Here is a 20,005-nt window from a genome sequence, read left to right on the forward strand (position 1 = left end):
TTGAATGATTGTCATTATATGTTCCAGAGTGCTTAACCAAATTTCAGTTTTTTTATTATTATTTTTTAAATTATTATTTGTTGTTGGGGTTTTTTTGGGGGGGGGGGTCAGGAGACTAGTGACAGAGCGATCTAATTGTGCCTTTGGTGACCTTAGAATTTGCACCATTGACCAGTTTTCAGCATTAGTTCAAGACACTGTGGTGCAGTGGTAAGTCTGCTGTGACTGTGTGTGTGTGTGTGTGTGTGTGTGTGTGGCTTTATCTCTCTCACCCTCTCTCTCTCTCTCCCTCTCCCTCTCTCCCTCTACCCCCTTTCTCTCTCTCTCCCTCTCTAAACAGAGCTCATCTTTCACTCTGTTTTTATGACCTGATTTATTCTGTTTTTTCAGTTATTTTTTTGTTTTGGGTTGTTGTTGTGTGTGGGTTTTTTTCATTTCATTTGTAGAGGACCGTGATGTTCTCTGGTAAATCTTACTAAACATTGTGTTTTAAAATCAAAATCTATCCCCCTCTCTCTCTCTCTCCCTCTCTCTCTCTCTCTCTCTCTCTCTCTACCTCCCCTCTCTCTCCCTCTCTCTCTCTCTCTCTCTCTCTCGCTACCCCCCCTCTCTCTCCCTCCCTCTCCCTCTCTCTCTCTATCCCCCCCTCTTTCTCTCTCTCCCTCTCCCTCTCCCTCTCTCTCGCTACCCCCCCTCTCTCTCCCTCCCTCTCCCTCTCTCTCTCTATCCCCCCCCTCTTTCTCTCTCTCCCTCTCCCTCTCCCTCTCTCTCTCTATCCCCCCTCTATCTCTCTCTCTCTCTCCCTCTATCTCTCTCTCTCTCTCTCTCTCTCCCCCCCTCTCTCTCTACCCCCCCCTCTCTCCCTCCCTCTCTCTCTCTCCCTCTCTCTCTCTCTCTCTCTCTCTCTCTCTCTCTCTCTCTCCCTCCCTCTCTCTCTACCCCCCCTATCTCTCCCTCCCTCTCTCTCTACCCCCCCCCCTCTCTCCCTCCCTCTCTCTCTCTCCCTCTCTCTCTCTCCCTCTCTCTCTCTCTCTCTCTCTCTCTCTCTCTCCCTCCCTCTCTCTCTACCCCCCCTCTCTCCCTCCCTCTCCCTCTCTCTCTCACTCTCTCTCTCTCCCTCCCTCTCCATCTCTCTCTCTATCCCCCCCCTCTTTCTCTCTCTCTCTCTCTCTCCCTCCCTCTCCCTCTCTCTCTCACTCTCTCTCTCTCCCTCCCTCTCCCTCTCTCTCTCTATCCCCCCCCTCTTTCTCTCTCTCTCTCTCTCTCTCTCTCTCTCTCTCTCTCTCTATTCCTCAGCATACTGCAGACGCGCTTTCACCTCTTCCACTCTTCACTTTCTCATCTGGCATCTGATCCGAGGGGATCTAGGGGATTTATTCTGCATCTTTGTCAACTGCAGCTGAAGGATGAAAGCGAGTTTGTGCCTCTGTGTGCCCTCGTGTTCCTCCCTCCTGTCTCTGTTGCTGTTGTTGCCAGGTGAGTGATCTGCTGCTCTTACAGCATCACACCTTCCTTACTTGTTGCTCCACACAAACGTGTTTACAAAATATTGCCAAATGATTTATTCATATACGTTTTGTAATTCATATAATGCATAACATGACAATCATAGATTTCAAGTAGCAACAGAATAACAATTGTCTTGCATCAGTGGCTGTTGAACGAATAGGATGTATTTTTTCTTTACACTGAACATGAATAAATGAATCTGAAACACACAGTACAGCACAGTAATCAGCACTGCACGATAAATTAACACGATCCGATTATGTAAATAGAAACAATTTATTCTCAGTTTCCATTACGGAGATAGGTGAAATCTAACTGCACTGCTCTGGATTTTTGGGAACCATTACACATGATCATTTGGCAGTGAAGTATGTTCAGCCCAGTGAACGCTCTGCGCTGACGGACACATGACCTTCCTCTGATTCAGGAGCCACATGTTCGGAAGCCGAGCACAGGCTCTTCTCTGTGATATTCTCCCGCTACAACCAGTACATACGACCGGTGGAAAATGTGACGGACCCGGTCATTGTTCAGTTCGAGGTGTCCATGTCACAGTTGGTCAAAGTGGTAAGTAGCCCACAAAAGTTTTTTCTTTTTTCAATTTTGATGACGTCCGTAATAAACCATACCTCTGATTAGTACGCCTCCTCAACGAGGAGTCCTGAGAGAAGAAGGAAACATCACGACAAGTCTGAGTGTGGAGGATCTGAGCATAATGAACTTATCCATCGCTATCAAATCTCTCAAGAAGTAGGTTGTGCGTGGATTTGTGGACTTCAGACAACAAAGTTTTGGACAAATGGTTAACTGGGAGGCCATACGAGATGAGTTGCACATGAAAGACCCTAATATATAGGTTGTAACACTGAGGGGCGCACCGGTTGGAACGAGGGGCAGCCTGGCTGTTTGTCGGGCCCAGACAAGACGTCAGCTGTCTGAGCATCTCTCAGTGTAGGCAGCCGCTATCGCTCAACCACTGCCACTTCACGTGAGCCCCTCTGCATGAAACCACAGGGTTCTGCGGGAGCTTGTTGTCTGCAGTCCTTGTACATGCAAAAAAATATATAAATATGTTGGCCATATATATATATATATATATATATGGCCAACAGCCATGTTTTGTTCATTGTAGTTTCTTTGGATAATGCGCGATCTGACACCTTGAAGCTTATCTAAATTTGCTTTCCTTTGCCTGTGTATACGCTCCGTATATTGTTTTCATTATTCTCAAAAGACGTAGTGAATACGTGTCCAGGTCTCGTAGAAGACAAAGAGATAAAGGATTATTTATCACATTCTCCTTAACTTGGTTAATATAGCAGGCGGTGGAGCTCCTGGTGCTGATGGATGACTATTATTCCCTCTGTACACCTTGCGCTCCGATCCCAGAGGCAATTAGCATTGGTCGGCCTTCCAGCCGGGCCGTACGAGCCCATTAAGACTATCAATAGCTCGTCGGCCAGGCGCCCTCCGTCATCATCTCGCAATCAGGGACTGTACCGCAGGCTCTCTTGGCTCTACTTGAAAGTGCCAGAGCTGGTAAAATAAGTAAAAGTGTTCTTAAAAGATATAGTTTAACATCATGGCACATGCTGTTCATGCGCTGTCTTGCTTAGAGTTAGGTGAGGAGGTTGATAGCACTCACACGTCTGCCCATTAAATATGTGGAAGGTTAGTTTAGCTAAGCATAAAGACTGGAAACGGGGAAGCAAAATCTGCCCACCAGCGTCACTTAAACTCACTGGCATGTCATATCTATTTTATCAATATCAAAGTGCTATGAAATCACCATTTTCTCATACAAACCTGACCTCCGTGGTTTTTCTCCATCCCCCTCTTCGGTCCCTCTGCTCCACCTTTACCACTGAGTTGTCAGAATCAAAGTTAAGTATGTGCTACGTCTTCCTGGCGCCAGCTGCCACGTGTGTTATGCTCCAGGCATAGAGGACTCAGGTGTGCCTTCTCTGAATCCTCTTGTCTGGAAACACACGGAGGTCCGACTCCCGCAGTAAGCGCTGGAACTGGACGATTGCCTGTGACGTTTCCTGTTTCAACATTGTTAACATTTATTTGTATTCATTTGCTTAAATATCATCAATTCTGTTCCATTGCCAGGATGAAATCAACCAGATCATGGAGACCAATCTGTGGCTGAGACATGTAAGTTTATGGTGCATGACTGCAAATTGACCTCGAGCAAGGACATCGAGTATGGATCCGGCCTTCTGTCATACATGACTCTTCAGGGATAGACTGACAGGTTGAATTATTCATGACAGGAAGCTTTTTAAACACATTGATCCATCTGGTCCTATCCCAGCTGCAGCTGCTGTTGTTCTAGGCTCCAACTTAGAGCCTCTGTCACCAGATTTACTGACTCCTCAGGTGCCATTCGCAATGGAGGAGCTGCGCGAATGGACAGTATGAGGAAACTCATGTGTTAACTGAGCATTAGAGCATATAAACATTTTCAATTAATAACCCAAATTAAAAGTATGAAGCTGAATATGAGCATAATATGTCTCTTTTGGAAAAGATAAACAGATGAAACAGATGGAGCTACTTTTCATTGAAAGGAGCTGTTTACAGCAGCTCCACTACAGTTTTCAACCATGACCATTCTTGGTCGAGCCATATCCTTGGTTTTTTACTCAGTCTGGTTAAAATCCTATAAATAAAAAATACATTGAGATTTCGTTGTGCTATTTTGACACCGTGGCTTCCGAAGTCTCAGCTGTGCCCGAATCAAAAAAAACATTACCAACAAAAATGAAGTTGCTGTTAGGCTAGATGGTTTTATCATTGACTTAGTCTGGTTTTGGTTTTTTGGAATCGAACGAGGCAGGGCAGGCCTGCAGGGTCGCACACTCCTAGTGCTGAGCAAGAACTACATGTGCACTGGAGCCGCCATGCTCAAGCTAAAGGGTTGAGCTGTAATTGCTCTTTGGTGCTGAGAGATGAAGCCCTGTTTCACTTATTTTAATGCCATCTGCTGTTTTCTTAGAGTGCACTCTGGACACGGTTGAGTGAAGTCTTTACAGCTCTCAGAGGTTTTTCTTTACTATTGTTACGTCATGAGTCGGACCAGGCTCACCGGTTGTCCTGAAGAGAGGGTCAAAAGCAGTGGCCAAAAAAGTCCATAAAACAAGTCCATTTTATCCTCTCTCTCTCTCAAACACAATCACACACACACACACACACACACACACACACACACACACACGCACGCACACACACATAATTTGCCTTAGTTGGGCTTTCCATTTGGTTTTAATGAGGGACATTTTACAAGATCTGATCAGACATAAGATAATCTGAGAGGTAACAACTGCTATTGGCTTACTTTTATCTTACACTATTTTGTAGCTTTATAAAGCTCTTCAAACTTGACATACTTATTTTGTGCAATACATTTTTATCCTTTAGGTATTTGCAGTTTATATATATATATTCTATTTAATTTTTAAGAATCAACATTGGATAAAGTTGGTCTGTACTAAAATATCTGTTTTGGTTGAATAGAAAGCACCTTCATTGGGGTTTGAATTTTTTTGAAGGTTTTTTTATTCATCAGCTCGATTTGTGACCAAAAGTCAATTCAGATTTCTATAGAAAAAAAAAAAGATTCCAAACCAATTTTAGCACGTTTACTGAGGTCTTTTGTTTCAGCAAGATTGACATTCCTTAAAAATTGTAAGCACTCACGATAACAAATTTTGTCTGACATTCAGGTTTCTTTTACTTTTTACAATAATCAGTCTTGTGTGTTTTTCCAGGTGTGGAATGACTACAAACTGAAATGGAATCCAATGGATTTCGGAGGTGTTGAGTTTATCCGAGTGCCATCCAACAGGATATGGAAGCCGGACATTGTGCTGTACAACAAGTAAGCGTTACGACAAATTAAAACAATCTGGCTCAACATTTATTGTGTGGAGAGGGAGATAGTCAATTACTTTTACCCCCAGATTCAATCGTCAGTAACGCATCTGTCTTTGTCTTCCTCCTGTTCTCTCACTCCCTCTCCCTCTACAGTGCAGTCGGAGACTTTCAGGTTGACGACAAAACAAAGGCCCTGCTCCGTTACAACGGTGACGTTACCTGGATCCCTCCGGCCATATTCAAGAGCTCGTGCAAGATTGACGTCACCTACTTCCCCTTCGACTACCAAAATTGCACCATGAAATTCGGCTCCTGGACCTACGACAAGGCGAAGATCGACCTGGTGCTGATCGGCTCCACCATCAACCTGAAGGACTTCTGGGAGACCGGCGAGTGGGTGATCATCGACGCCCCTGGCTACAAGCACGACATTAAGTACAACTGCTGCGAAGAAATCTACACGGACATCACCTACTCTTTGTACATCCGCCGTCTGCCTCTCTTCTACACTGTCAACATGATCATCCCCTGTCTGCTCATCTCCTTCCTCACAGTGCTCGTCTTCTACCTGCCGTCCGATTGTGGCGAGAAGATCACTCTGTGCATCTCCGTCCTACTTTCTCTAACTGTCTTCCTGCTGGTGATAACCGAGACCATCCCCTCCACCTCGCTAGTCATCCCCCTGATTGGCGAGTACCTCCTCTTCACCATGATCTTTGTCACCCTCTCTATTGTCATCACTGTTTTTGTGCTGAACGTCCACTACCGCACACCAAAGACACACACCATGCCCTGCTGGGTGCGGAGTGTGTTCCTGGGACTGCTGCCCCGGGTGATGTTCATGACCAGGCCAGAGAGGGACCCCGAGAAGGTGGCGGCGGCTGACAGTGTTCACGCGGTGCATCCCGGACCCTGCGGCGTTCATTCGTCGGGCACTTTGCAGAAGCCGCACAGACCTCAGGCGCTGGCCTCCACGGTGGCGTCCAGCCTGACGAAACGCCAGCGGCTTTTCAACCACACAGAGCTCTCGAACCTTAATAACTTGAGCACAGGCCCGGGCAAAGGTGCAGGCCCTGGGCCGCTGTGCTCCCAGGGCCGTTGCAACTGCTGCTGGCACCAGAGATCCGGTAAACTGCCAGCAGACTCTGGGGGCGGGAGCGGAGGCCTGGGGTGCGTGGGGGTGCTGACAGGGAGCAGTGTTGGCGGGTTGGGAGTGGGTAGTCAGTGCTCCAGCTCTGAGTCTCTGGATGGAGGAATAATGTCCCTGTTGCCGCTCTCCCCTGAGGTCAGGGAGGCCATTGAGAGTGTCAAATACATCGCAGAGAACATGAGACTACAGAATGAAGCTAAGGAGGTGAGTAGGACGGCAGCAAACTATATCTCTTCAAACTATATCTAAAATTGCATTAATCATGTCGTCGTGACACTTGACATGTTTTCACTGTGATGTATTTACAGGTTCAGGACGACTGGAAGTACGTTGCCATGGTGATCGACAGGATCTTCCTGTGGGTTTTTGTCCTCGTGTGTATCCTGGGAACTGCTGGCCTCTTCCTCCAGCCTCTATTACTCGGGGACGACGTTTGAATCTGCTTGTGAAAACTTAACACTCGAGCCTGTTGAGGTGCACAGCACTCGTTACTCTTAAGATTCTCACGCTGTGGCTCGGAGAGCGAAAAAACTCCCCGACACCAAAGTGTTCAGTGTCTGCAGAGAGTTCAGTGTCGGTTTAAGGACTATTGAATGCTGAGGAAATGTCTAACAAACCATGGAAACTATGGAGCCATCTCATTAAATAACTGCGTTAAAATAAAATTTGCAGTAAATGGCAACGTGATAGGCAACAGTGTGACATGCAACACTTCAAAGATTGGACGGAATACGGTGCTGACGCCCTAAACAAAGACACAAGATGACAACTACATCTACGGAATCAAATATTAGTATTTTAAATACAAAAGTACATCATTGGTACAGTAATTCATTTGAATGTAATATCAACATACTGATTATCCCCTCACACACCCATTATGCTCCGTGCAAGCGAGGGTGTTGACTGTGTTCAAAAAGTGACATCATGTGGAAATGTTTAGGAACTACAAGTGATGAAAACAACTCAATGGCTGTTTTAAAGGGACATGTTTCCCATTTAATCAAAACCTCTTTTGTAACATTCTGGAAATTTCATGGACATTTTAAAAAGTAAAATGTTAAATGCTCAACTACACGAGGGAGAGTTTTCTTCTGTCCAGATACCTTCCGGACAGTGTGCTGAATTTCATTCAGGATTGAGTGAATTGTGAATATTTACATATTCCTTGAAAGCATTTGATGTGTTGAAGAGAAATTTTAAGCAAATGTCAATAATTTGCTCCTCACATCACTGTAAATGAATGGAAAATAGTTATAGACAGATGAATATTAAATTGTGGTTGATGTGAGGCGGCAAATATTTCAGAGACCGGACAACAAACGCAGTGGGATCGTGGATGGAACTGGGACGAGGTCACCAAGGCTCTTGTGCATCACTCTGAGCTCACTCAGCTAATTGGATCACGATCAATACGAAAAGCAAGTGAAGGATTTCATCAGCTTCCTCTCCCGTCTCCATCTGAACAATCGTTCAAGTACAATTTTTTCTTACTGCACAGGGTGTGCAGCATCCATCCATAACAGCTATGTGAACGTACGTATATATGTATGTATGTAAAGTTTCGCATGCTTAAAAAAATGAACGCAAGGAGGCACTGGTGTGATTTTATTTTTGTTTCACTTGAATGACACGTACAGAGGGATCTCACAGCCTCCAGGTCAGTCACCAGATGCACTGACGCCTCTGACGCATGACACGAGGTCAAACTCGATGCGTGAAAAAGTCAGCATGTCACTGTGTGATTCCTTTTAAACAACTAGAAATCAGAGCAGGTGGCAAGCTATGTCATCACGAGGAAATCCAACGCTGGCCGAGAGCGGTGGGATATTGTCCTGGAGCTCCGTCACATCTGATAAGAAAAAAAACCTGTGGCTAATGAATTGAATTAAAGCCCACTCAAAAGTCGCGGTGGACCAGCAGGAGATCTACGGAACAGATAGGTGTAATATAGATGGTCAAATAAATTAGTTTCTGAAGGAAACGAGGGTTACGTCGTGTCAAAACTAACAAGGAAGAAGAGGAAGGAAGGGAAGAAGTACGTTCAAGGGAGATCGTGTTCAGCACTGCACAACAGAAAATAAAACTGCCAATGTACGAATGCTATTTGATGAGCTTTACCTTCCTGTCAGCAAAGCATTTGTCGATGTCACAATCCACGGCAGCGCGCACAGGAAGTGGTTCAGTACAGTTTAAGCTTTCGGTCGGTGTAGACAAGAGCCAGAAAGATACGCCGGGGAGACGGTCCGTCGGTGACACATCATGACCGTGAACACAATCACCTTTCTCCTGTGTGAGTATTGACAACTATACACTTTGAACCTGTTTGTATTTACAATTGAGTGAACATTTGCAAGCAAATTAAAGGAACACAATTCATTCTATTGTTTTGTTTCTCCATCCTTCAAGGTGCCCTTGCACGTCAGGCCATCAGCCAACCTAATGGTGAGCCTTTGTTCATGAGGCGCAAGTGTGCCTGTATTCACAGTTGGTTTTGGATGCATCGTGTCACTCATGGACGTGACGTGTGTCTCCATTTCAACAAATTCATTTTCACAGATATTTCCCCTGCGAGGGTCCTTTCCCAACAGACACGTCTGAGCGAGAACAGCGATCTGTATGTGACCTGCAGCACATTCGGGTTAAAGAAACCCTCCTGGATTTTTGTTTATTTGTGTAAGGACGGCGTCGGAATCCGAAAAATGGTGCAGAAGGCAGATCAAATCGATAGCACCTTCATCGTGAGCGGAGTCGGCCCTGCTGACAGTGGAAACTACAGCTGCTGTTACTCCAGCGAAGAGTATGCTCCTTCCGAAGTAGCAGCTCGAGGACACAACATCATCCAGATTCTGGTTATAGGTAAGCAGTTTTATCGCCACCAAAACAATTTTTTGTCAGCCTTATTTCTTGCCGCTCATTCTCTCCTTCTGCCATGCAGCTAATTTTCTCCCAGCACACATCACGTTGGCGCGGCCGTCCGCAGTCAGCGAGGGCGACGCTGTCGAATTCAGATGCACTGTGCCTGACACCCTGCAAACACTCTGCGGATGTCAACTCATCCCGTCTTACCTGAGGAAGAACGAGACCATCCTCCAAGTGCAAGCGTTTCATGTCAAACGGATGGAGACGACTTTCACCATCGAGCGTGCCGTCGCGAGGGATTCGGGTCCCTACACTTGCGTGGTGCTGCCGTCTGCATGCATCCGAGAGCACGAAAACACTCTCAATGGAAGTAATGCAGTGTTGCTCGAGGTCAAGGGTGAGGTCAAACAGGTCGTCAATACAAAATGCAACATTAACAGATTCACTGTTTTTTGTTGTTGTGTGTGCTCCAATTCTCAGTACGTATTTTATAAGTCTTTTTTTTGTTTCAAAAGGTAATCAAAAAAATTGTTGAGTGATGATGTCTTTTTTTCTTCGCAGCGAGCGTCCTTCTCCGAGTGATTGTCAGCTGTGGCGTGATAACCCTGTTGTTGATGGGTCTGTTGTGGATCGCAAACAGACACGGTTGGATGATAAGTGGGAACTTTCATCAAATGACAAAATTAAAAAACAAACATTTATTGTTAATATTAAGATGGAAATGTTATTTCGCATGACTCTGGCTTGTCCCACCAACCACATTGTGAATATGAACTTAAAAATATATATTTTGTTGTTGTTGTTGTTTGTTTTTTTGTTTTCCAACAGACCATTTTTCTTCGTACAATCCAGGGTGAGTTTGGATCTAATCTCTCTCTTTCTTACACACACACACACACACACACACACATTTTATTTATTTTATAAAAAAATGTATTCATATTTTTTTCAAAACAATATTTTGTTGATTATACTGCTTGCATTTGCCTTAACTTGTGTTTTCTTCCAGCACAACGAGTCAACAGGCAGACACAGACATGTGGGAGGAAGAGCAGGAGCAGACGGAGGGAGACTATCTGGAAGCAGAAGACGGTACTTATTGAATTACAGTATAGACATTCTGGTGAATTTATAATAACGTTTCACCCATGATGACTTTGAAAGAAAACATCTGGGTTCTGTCCCCTCCCAGGATGAAAGAACCCTGAGGGACACCTGCCTAGTTAACTACTAATTTCTTCTTTTTTTTTTTTTCATTCAAAGCTTAAAAACCTTTTTGCTGTTTGGCAGGTTCTAGTTATTTGCATCTAGTTATTTTGCATGTGGCCATTGTAAAAGTCCTTTGTCGCTTTCTCAAAAAAAAAAGAAGCATTTGTTGCATGACTTATACAGTACATATACAGTGCTAATGATGATTTAAATCATTATTTCCCTCTGTTATTGGTCTGCATTGTTTTTTCTTTCCATTATCAGGAGAATCTCTCCGCATGGAGGAGGAGGAAGAGTAAGAACATAAATTGATTTTAATATTGATTCAAACTTCATTGTTACTTTTATGCACACAACAAATATGATTTGCTTCATTTTGATGTACATATATTGGTACATATGTATATATATGTATGATAATGTGAAATCATGCAGTTTAAAATTTATAAATATCAGTTATAAAGACAAAATGATCAAGAAAAATATTCAACTTGAAAACATTTTTTCAGGTATCAGAATGAAATTGAAGCTGATGAATTCTTCAACGGTTGTGATACAGAGGGAGAAGCAGTGTACTCTGTCCCAGGTAACTTTGTTTAACTACTTTGCACAATTGTTTTCTGTCTTTCTTGTTTCTTTCAGATCAAACAGATAACTTTAGTGTATTTATCTATTTATTTAATTTAATTTTACTTGCAGATCCGAGTTTGAAGATATGTTTTTCATAATTGGCATACATCAGACTCAAGGCTCTTTTCAACTTATGGTTATCATATAACGCAATAAGAGTAAAGAGTTTGCATTCTTGTTGTTTGTATGTTTTTTTCTTACGCTGCTTACCAACCCGGCAACATGGACAGAAAAATAAGAATAATAATCATCCAACAGTATGATGTTGCCTTGTCCTGTCACATTGTTATCGCAATACTCAGCGCATATTACAGGAAAACCACATCTTCATTATGAGCAGCAAGGTGTGCATTACAAAAAACATCTTTTGGCCTTCTGAGCTAATTCTGTCACGCAAAATGTTGAACAGAAAAAAAGAGATGACGAACAAATGCACGAGTCTCTAAAAAGACACCCATCGTTTAACTGTGAACCTTATAACCACAGATGATTCACCGAGTCGAGCATCTTGGTATGCTGCATCCTTCAAGAAGAAAAAACACATGATCAACCGCCCGCCTGGTTTTACAGTCGGTTAAAAGCAGAACTGGCACCCGCTTGTGTCGCAAGTGTGTCAGAAATATTAAGATATACATCCGTGTGTTTGTATACATGAAAAATGAAAGTGTTTGAGTCATCATTCTGTGGATTCATTTTATTCTGAATTAAACAGTGTAGAATACAAAGGTTTGCTCTCCAGTCTCTTTTGTTGAGTCCACTTTCCAGACACATACAGTGTAGCACGTACACAATTATGCTTTTTTGAATTATAAGGATTTTCACTCAACTCAAACCCAGTTTTTGATACTATCGATAGTCGTCATATTTAATGCCGTATCCATTAAATGCATCTGCATTCAGTAATTACAACGATGTTGGTGTTCTCATTGTTAGTGGCTGGGTGCAAATTGCCAATATGCACACGAGGGATTCGCAGGAAATTATACATGCGTGTAATCCAGCAGAACTCTTTGTAACTCACTGATAACAGCCGAGCCGGAGCTGTCGCTAGCCATGCCGACTCAACATCACCTACTGCAGTTGCTTCATATTAACAGCATCCAGCCAGCGGAATACAGGGTGGGCTTTTGTTGTAATGTAATGTATTTGTCCTCTCGGACACGGGACTTCAGCTTCATCAATAATGTGTCTGCAAGACAAGATTCCTGTGCATCACAAAAGTATTTTATGATTCTGAAGATGTCTTTCTATTTTAGATCCAAAGGGGTTTTAGTAATGACTCACGCAACACAGACTTTAACAGAGAGAAGGTGGCAGAGGGAATATTGATTGAGACAAACGTTGTGCATACAAGTGTCCTCTGAGACAAAAGCTCCCCAATCTGTGTGCGCAGTCAAAATATTTTCATGCACTTTTATTAAATGTGCATCAAATGTCTGGATGCTGCACACCGGTCATTTCAAATATGTGACATAATATGTGATTTTTGAGAACCATTAAAAAACCGCCCATCTCCCTCTTTGTTGTCTGCCCGTGTTAAAGGTCAACCCCGGAGTTCGGTGACCCTCTGTGACAGGACGTCGCGCAACGTCAGAGTTTCGGGCTGAGGGACAGAACAGATCAAGAGGAGCGTCCAGTGGGTTAGTCGGGGCTCCTCTCCTCCCCGCTGCCATTACTGCAATGGAGAAGCCTCTACTTTGTTATCAGACAAAGGCAGCGCCTGTGTGCATTTCAGTCTACCAGTCTTTTTTAGATTACTACCACCAGATGGAGCCACAGCTTCAAATATCATATTATATCGCTGCAAAAAGTGGATTTTACGGTCACTTAAACTGCTCTAACTGAGTCTGTTGGGTGTATTCCCTGTGATTTTTTTTTTTCTAAACATGCATGTATCGTGTTAGATACAAACTCTCTGTACTTCATGGTAGTCAGCTGGAATTTGTAGTAACTTTCTTGTAATGTGTGTCTGCTGCATGCATTGATCTTGAATGAGATAGTGAATGTAGATGTGCCTGCCAAAACTTAATCTAGATTGTATCACACTGTTTGTTTCACCCTGCCCTTCACTGGTCCATTATCTTTGTTACACAACCAAACTTTACCCTGCATGGATTCCAGTTATGTAACAAAGGTCTGGATTTGTAATACCCGTGCTGCACCTCAACAGGCACTCTGACCTAGTGTTAGTTTCCTCAAAGAACTAAGGGAGATAACAATTTAAATTACCCCGCATTCGATTAAATTGAGCTAAAAATCTTAAACGACGTGATGGTATTTTTAGTAGAAAGAGCAGGACAGAATTTCGCCACCTTACCATATTTTTCATTTGTTTGTCTTTTTTTTGCTTTTCTCAGGATGCACATATCTGAAAAGTACCAGAGGAAACAAAGTAACCACTGCAACAGTAGCCAGAAGAGACAGGGCAACATCTACAGAGTGGTAGGAATACCAGGGCAGTCTGTAGGATTCTGTTCTCAGATGAGCTGCACCTCTGTGCCTCATGACGAACTCTATCCAGAAGAGGGCTTTATCCAGTGGTGTTGTTGGCTGATCTCTGTGCAGCCAGGAGAGTCTCTGCATGTTCATCCTGTAGGAGGGCTCATTCAGGACTTCCTCGATTGCTTCTATGAAGTTGGTGCTTTTGTCCACTGTGGCTAATGTAAGAATTTTAGCCCCTCCTCTCTCTTTCAGGCGGAGCAGGTTGTCGTACTGGTCAAAGAACACAGGCAGACCCACTACTGGGACTCCATGATAAATAGCTTCTTGGACTCCATTGGTTCCTCCATGAGCCACAAACAGTTTAATCTTTGGATGTCCCAGGAGGTCATTCTGTGGCATCCAGTCCACTAGTAAAGTGTTGTTGCACAGAGTGGCTGGTCTGTCACCTTTATGCCTCCAGATGACTTTCTGAGGTAATTTGGCAAAAGCTGCAGCGATCTTGTTTGTCATGTCAGCAGGAAGTTGACTCACAAAAGTCCCCAGAGACATGAGGATGACTCCATGGTCCCCAGAGCTCTGCACAAACTCCTCCAAGTGTTCAGGGAGTGGTTCAGAAGGTTTACACTGGAACCCTCCCATGTAGACGACATTAGGCATTGTGGGCCGAGGAAACTCAAACACAAAGTCGGCTCTCATCAGCCACAGGTCCGCCCCTTGTAATAAGTCACTGTATCTGACTTCTGGGCCAAAGAACTCATCACAAACAGCTTGATACTGACGGTTAATTAAAAATCCATCCTGAGCTCGGAAAATGGCATAGAAAATTAGATTTTCGACTCGCTGCATGAAACTCATTTTGTCTGACAGCCCTGAGCCGGTAATCGGGATATAAGATAATGGCGAAGGTGCAATGGCCAAATGTCCCTCTCCACTAGTAATCCACCTCACATTGTAAACCAGAGGCAGCTTAAGAGCATGCGCCAACATTATACCTGCACCCCATGCTGGGTCGGTAAGGACCAGGTCATATTTTCTCTCCTTCAAACTATTCATCAAGTCTTTGTCTTTGAACATAATAGTCGCCATTTTGCATATTATTCTATGCATGTTAAACATCGCAGTGAACATCTCAAGCTGCAAACTTGCAAAGCTCACGGCGGAGCTCTCCCCTCTTTCTATGTCGATGATCTTTGCCAGGATCGGGTTAATAAAGTCGTGATTAAAGGCTTCGGTGACAGAAACGGTGATTGCCTTGTAGTGGAGAGAGTCATCCTTGATGTACCAGCTATTGTTGGTCCGGAGCACATCAGCAGAGTGTCCTCGAGAGTGGAGCGCTCTGATCATGACATCCATGTTCACCCAGTGGCTTCCCTCTAAAGGAACAATCAAAATCCTGCCCCCGCTGCATACCGTCACCGCCACGAACATAACGGGTAAAAGCAGAAGAAATGTTTTTGTGCTTCCACGGGGGGCCATTTCAAACCTGAAATGAGAATTATTACACTCAGAACATCATTCAGGGTGACTGTACACATTCAGGTTCTCCTTTCACAAAGCGGAATTCAGTGATATTGAGTTATGTGCAGGATTGATTTATAACGTACCTGTTTTACATGAAGTCGCTCCGAGGCCCGCAGTGTGCTTTGTTCCTTAGATGTCGATGTGAAATATCCTTGGTCGCAGAGAATACACGACCACAAATTCCAGGAAAAGCTTAACATGAGTGGCTTATCATTAATCTTTTCTTTGGGCCTTTCTGCATGAACAAGGAACAATGTGATCTCTTTGTGGAAGCTGTGTGCAGAATTGTGTCCCAGTTGCCTATGTGTGCTGCAAGTGCATTATTTTATTTAATTTCATGGAACGTACACTCTAGCATTCATACATAATCACAGGGAAAATGTAAGATGTGCTTTTTGTTTGTTAATGCTTAGCGTAGAGTTTTGAGAAGAAAAAGAAGACAATCTTGTGGTGCGATAACTTTCAACTCCTCTCTTTAATAAATTGAGCAGCATAGAATGTATATATTTATAAGTGTGCATTGCAGATTTTGGTTTTTCTTGCAGCCGGTTTGAGCTCCAAGTCCCTTTTAGTGAAAAAGAATAAATCATAAGAGACAGGCAGAGACCAGAGGGAGGAAAGAAATCAATAGGGCTGCTATGAAGGAATTGAAAGAAACAAATAAAGGAGGCCCAACTAAAACACTCGGTTTAGGAGTGGAGCTTCCTGGTCAACTCCCTAATCTGTGTCTTCATCCTGGCCACAACAAAGAGACAAAATGCCCTCTTTTCTTTGTCCTTGTTTTTTGGGTTATCATTTTTATTCAAAGTTCCTGTGTTCAGTGTAGTAGTAACCGGAAGTGAGAGCTGCTTGGCTGCAGAAACACAAGAGTCTCCCTGGTTCTTGGAGATGTGAACAGTGGTAAATTGGCCTGAGGCCCTTTATTACATTGCCCTGAATCTCATTATCTGAGGCATCTGTATGCAACATCAAATAACAGGACAAATATGGAAATGTTAAACCATCTTTCGTCCACTCGTGATGGAGGAGGGTCAAATTTGTCCTAGGTTTCAGTAGGCTAAACTGTGAACACCAGTATCATTGTATGGAGCTGTTACCAAGGATCCTCTAACATTCCTGCCAGAATCCGTCCTCAGGCTGAAAGGAAGTGCTGGCTGGGAAACTCAAGCCCACGCAAGACAGACCGCACTCTTTCTCACACAAGCAAGGAGAATGTGTGATTTATGGAATTAGAAATAGCCTCCAGAAGAGCAAAACTGGACCATCACTTTTATTAGAATTATGCCCGATAGACAGAGTGGTCATCTTTCAAAGCCGCGTAGATAGTGGAGAGGCAGACAGAGTAATATGTCAAATGAGAATGAACATCTTTTCTCTATTGTGTGTGTATCTATTGATCTGGGCAGAGAGCCACCTTGTAATTGCCTTTTTTCAGGGATACAAAAGTTTTGAAATGAAATGGATTGAATTCTTAACTGTGTCCTGAATCATGAGGGCTGTTAATGATACATTTATCACAAGGAAATATTCTTGCCATTTTAGTATCTACTGTATGAACCCTTTCCAGCCCCAAAGATTAATCTCCCCTTATGCGATCCAGCATGTACAGTAGGTAAAATGAATGTGCTGAAATGAATTGATGCGTGAAATTTTGACAAAATGCGGATGTGGCTGAATGAATTTGGAATGTTGTTATAAGTACTACATTAAAATTAGTATTTTCAATTATCTTTAAATTAAATTAAATACAAAATTTGATAAATCTCGTTTTAAAAAACAACATGTTTTTGTGAGATGGATGAAAGCAGTGAGTCCTTAAATCTGAAGCTTGAATTTACAGAGTGACCATGCAGGGCAAGCCCGAATGCCAATGCTAATCCCAGTCTCTCAGTCCCTCAAAGAGACCCACAGTGGGCTGTTTATGTGCTTTGAATCCATTTGTTGGTTAGTGTGCTCCAATGTGTGGTTCTTTTAAAGGGTACTTCCAGCATGGTCAGGGACGATGATGCTGGCCCATTTGTAAATAACTGGGATAAAGAGAAGAGCAGAGCCCAGGATCGACACCAGGAGGAAGGCCCACAGAAACATTCGATCCAGAACCTGGGCTACAAACTTCCAGTCTTGTACCACCTGTGGCAAAAAGAAAAAAAGATGTCAGTCTCTGCAACATGATTGTTTATATTGCTATTAACCATTTGAATAGCTAATTATGGATGTACAAATACACAAAATCCAACAAACTCACCTCTCTGACCTCATTTTCTTTCACAACATGCATGGTTATGTAGCGAATAGACTTTAACGCTGCTTGCAGGTGACGTCTTGTGTAGAGTAGGGGGGTGAGTTCAGGTGCTGAATCCTCCATCATGCCCAGTCCTACTGCTCCTCCCGTCCCGGCCACTCTGGCTGCGGCGTAACGGTCCACATGGCTGCGCATGCACAGCAGCTTAGGTAGTCGATGCAGGAAAATCTTCCTCACCCATGGTGCCATGCCGTGATGTGTAGAGGAGGAGCGATGATGGATGTTGATGGCAAAGACGGTGATGATGATGGAGAGTGTGACAAAGATCATGGTGAACACCAGGTACTCCCCGATAAGAGGGATAGCCTTCGAGGAGGACGGGATGATCTCTTCGATGACCAAGAGGAAAACGGTGAGCGACACCAGCACTGAGGTGCAGAGAGAGATCTTCTCGCCGCCGTTGGAGGGCAGGTAGAAAACAAGGATGGTGAGAAAGGACAGGCCAATGCAGGGGATGATGAGGAAGAGGGTGTAGAAAAGAGGCAACCTGCGGATGATGAAGTAATAGGTGATGGTGGGGTAGGAGGAGCTGCCATCTGTCCTCAGACCACGGCTGCCTGTGGCCTTGACTATCTCCCATTCGCCATTGTCAAAATAGTCCTGCTTGTCTACGTGGAAGTCTTCCAGAATGATGTCCACCTGTGGGGTAAGGACGGCAATGTCGTGTCAATCCCTGCTCATTAATGGCACTGATGTAGTGTACACATACTGTGGAGGAGAGACTCGCCTGGGAGCCATCGTACGTCCAGGAGCCAAACTTCATGGAACAGTTCTGGAGGTCAAATGGGAAGAAGGTTACATCGATGGTGCAGGCTGACTTGTAATTGGCTGGGGGTGTCCACGATATCCTTCCATCATACTTAACAACAGCTTTGGTGACTGTCCCCTCGAAACGCCCATCTGAGCTGTTGAAAGAAATAATTTGTTCATTTATAAGATAAATGATTTTGCAAAACAGATAGGTTAGCTTCTTTTTCTGGCCATTTTTTGAAATTCTATTTCATGCGTGTTTCCTTTAAGGTAAACATACATTACTGCAAAATACTTAAATCACTTATATCACAGTAACATTTTATTTTCAGGTACTTTGAAGTCACACACACAGTGCCAGTATATCAGTAAGGTCAAGACTAAAGATAAAGATGATGGGAAATATACAGTAAAATGTGTTGCATCCCTTTCATTTCTTTTCCTTATAGAGTGGCACATACTTATCGTACAGTACAACGTCAGGAAGCCAGAGCCGGTTAGAGGGCACTCGGATAGTTGTGATGCCCAGATAGTCATCAGGGTTCCATCTGAGTTTCATGTCAGACCACTCCTACACACACGACGGGAAATTCAGTGAAAACTTTACGGTTGACACTTATTTGCTTACACAATTACACTTGTATAATAAATGATACCAAATAAGATCTTGAATATTGAAAGCCAAAACTGAAGCTACCATAAGCCACAGGCTAACATAAAGACTGTAAATGGGGAAAAACGGCTAGACTGGCTTTTGGATTACAAACCAATCCGTTACTCTAACAGCAAATGTATGTTTAGATATGATATAAATGGTAGGTACCTTGTGACTGAATACTCAGGAAGGTTCTAACAATCGGACCGTGTTTCCAATGACATCTATGATGGATGGACATTATCACTATGGCCACTGCCCTTCCATTAGCCTTTTTGCATGATATAATCCATCACTGGGAAAAGGGAGTGACTGACCTGAACAGCAGAGCCTGGCCTATGGGGATAATTCATAAGATGTATGACAGACAGGACAGCCAAGACCGTGAATAAGGCCAATAGTGGAGAGGAGGTGGCCTGTGGAGGCAGGTGCGTGGGCACAGCACTAAGAGGATTCATATGGATGAGAAGTGTCAGTGAAATGGCACCCGACCAGATTAAAAAGGGGGAGGAGAGGGCTGACTGCAGGTTGCCTCGGAAATCCATATGAGCCAGATGTTGTCAGAGCATTTCAATGGCCTTAAAGTCCTACTAACAGTGATGGCCTAACAACTTAACCCACTCGTTTACTGATGATGGCACAATGAAATGCTGCAAAAGTCAATTGGATGTACAGTGCAACTTACCTGTTTCATCCACACATTGGTTGTCATCCGCTGGTTTTTCTCATCCTAAAATTAAAAAAACTTAACACTTAACAATAATTTAAATAGCATTATGTCGTCCAGCCCTATTCTGTTTTACTTGCACATATCTAACACCTCCATGACAAATATTCATAAACAAAATTGATGATCAGGGTTTTTTCCATCCTCACCACATCGACTAGCTGGGAGATGGCCAGTCCAAACTTCACACAGATCGTCTGGTTGAGGTATTCCACGGGACGAACCCATTTTTGGTAGCTTCCAAAGAGGTATTTGAACAGCTTGTCCTCTGCTTTTGCATAAGATGAGAGCTTTGGTACCCCTGAAAGCCGTGATAAGAAGATCGTTAAGATGGAGAAAGTTCATACCAACTTGTAGCTAACTCTG

At 43.6% G+C, this 20,005-nt stretch overlaps 4 protein-coding genes across 6 annotated transcripts in view; 2 read left to right on the forward strand and 2 right to left on the reverse strand.

Moving 5' to 3' along the window:
* Nucleotides 1–1,326: 1,326 nt before the first annotated feature.
* On the forward strand, nucleotides 1,327–8,596 carry LOC118302888 (neuronal acetylcholine receptor subunit alpha-3). Its single transcript, XM_035629401.2, has 6 exons — nucleotides 1,327–1,476; nucleotides 1,937–2,076; nucleotides 3,625–3,669; nucleotides 5,286–5,395; nucleotides 5,545–6,745; nucleotides 6,850–8,596. The coding sequence occupies exons 1-6, from the start codon at nucleotides 1,407–1,409 to the stop codon at nucleotides 6,976–6,978; spliced, it is 1,695 nt and encodes a 564-aa protein (XP_035485294.1). The 5' UTR covers nucleotides 1,327–1,406; the 3' UTR covers nucleotides 6,979–8,596.
* A 141-nt stretch (nucleotides 8,597–8,737) lies between these two features.
* On the forward strand, nucleotides 8,738–11,925 carry LOC124849918. Of its 2 annotated transcripts, none has more exons than XM_047331583.1 (10): nucleotides 8,738–8,834; nucleotides 8,951–8,986; nucleotides 9,101–9,400; nucleotides 9,480–9,800; nucleotides 9,965–10,060; nucleotides 10,232–10,256; nucleotides 10,413–10,495; nucleotides 10,877–10,907; nucleotides 11,122–11,198; nucleotides 11,729–11,925. In XM_047331583.1, exons 1-10 carry the CDS (start codon nucleotides 8,804–8,806, stop codon nucleotides 11,818–11,820), a joined length of 1,092 nt encoding a protein of 363 aa, XP_047187539.1. In that variant the 5' UTR covers nucleotides 8,738–8,803; the 3' UTR covers nucleotides 11,821–11,925. The 2 variants fall into 2 exon arrangements, with proteins under 2 accessions (XP_047187539.1, XP_047187540.1); XM_047331584.1 differs by having other exon boundaries at nucleotides 9,965–10,048.
* On the reverse strand, nucleotides 11,916–15,416 carry LOC118301854 (UDP-glucuronosyltransferase 2B13-like). Its single transcript, XM_035627483.2, has 2 exons — nucleotides 15,289–15,416; nucleotides 11,916–15,167 (listed from the first exon to the last, which is right to left on the reverse strand). Exon 2 carries the CDS (start codon nucleotides 15,158–15,160, stop codon nucleotides 13,568–13,570), a length of 1,593 nt encoding a protein of 530 aa, XP_035483376.2. The 5' UTR covers nucleotides 15,161–15,167; nucleotides 15,289–15,416; the 3' UTR covers nucleotides 11,916–13,567.
* Nucleotides 15,417–16,100: 684 nt separating this feature from the next.
* chrna5 (cholinergic receptor, nicotinic, alpha 5) overlaps nucleotides 16,101–20,005 on the reverse strand; it is a 28,246-nt gene continuing 24,341 nt past the window's right edge. For both annotated transcript variants that reach the window (XM_035627492.2, XM_035627491.2), the window contains exons 3-8: nucleotides 19,789–19,940; nucleotides 19,598–19,642; nucleotides 18,719–18,828; nucleotides 18,235–18,412; nucleotides 17,451–18,146; nucleotides 16,101–17,335 (exon numbers count right to left, since the gene is read on the reverse strand). In XM_035627492.2, coding sequence (XP_035483385.2) covers nucleotides 17,177–17,335; nucleotides 17,451–18,146; nucleotides 18,235–18,412; nucleotides 18,719–18,828; nucleotides 19,598–19,642; nucleotides 19,789–19,940 — 1,340 coding nt within the window. In that variant the 3' untranslated portion in view covers nucleotides 16,101–17,176. The remainder of the gene's footprint in view (nucleotides 17,336–17,450; nucleotides 18,147–18,234; nucleotides 18,413–18,718; nucleotides 18,829–19,597; nucleotides 19,643–19,788; nucleotides 19,941–20,005) is intronic.

The sequence above is a fragment of the Scophthalmus maximus genome, chromosome 4 (genome assembly GCF_022379125.1).
Source record: "Scophthalmus maximus strain ysfricsl-2021 chromosome 4, ASM2237912v1, whole genome shotgun sequence".
Taxonomy (NCBI): domain Eukaryota; kingdom Metazoa; phylum Chordata; class Actinopteri; order Pleuronectiformes; family Scophthalmidae; genus Scophthalmus; species Scophthalmus maximus.

What these genes read in the sequence shown, in the direction of transcription:
- LOC124849918 (XM_047331583.1), top strand. Translation starts at nt 8,804, where the DNA reads ATGACCGTGAACACAATCACCTTTCTCCTGT. An exon ending in CAGACACGGTTGGATGATAA is followed by an intron (nt 10,061 to 10,231) that starts GTGGGAACTTTC and finishes GTTTTCCAACAG; the next exon opens with ACCATTTTTCTTCGTACAAT. An exon ending in CGCATGGAGGAGGAGGAAGA is followed by an intron (nt 10,908 to 11,121) that starts GTAAGAACATAA and finishes ACATTTTTTCAG; the next exon opens with GTATCAGAATGAAATTGAAG.
- LOC118302888 (XM_035629401.2), top strand. Translation starts at nt 1,407, where the DNA reads ATGAAAGCGAGTTTGTGCCTCTGTGTGCCCTCGTGTTCCTCCCTCCTG. An exon ending in TCTGTTGCTGTTGTTGCCAG is followed by an intron (nt 1,477 to 1,936) that starts GTGAGTGATCTG and finishes CCTCTGATTCAG; the next exon opens with GAGCCACATGTTCGGAAGCC. An exon ending in TACAGAATGAAGCTAAGGAG is followed by an intron (nt 6,746 to 6,849) that starts GTGAGTAGGACG and finishes ATGTATTTACAG; the next exon opens with GTTCAGGACGACTGGAAGTA.
- LOC118301854 (XM_035627483.2), bottom strand. Translation starts at nt 15,160, where the DNA reads ATGGCCCCCCGTGGAAGCACAAAAACATTTCTTCTGCTTTTACCCGTT.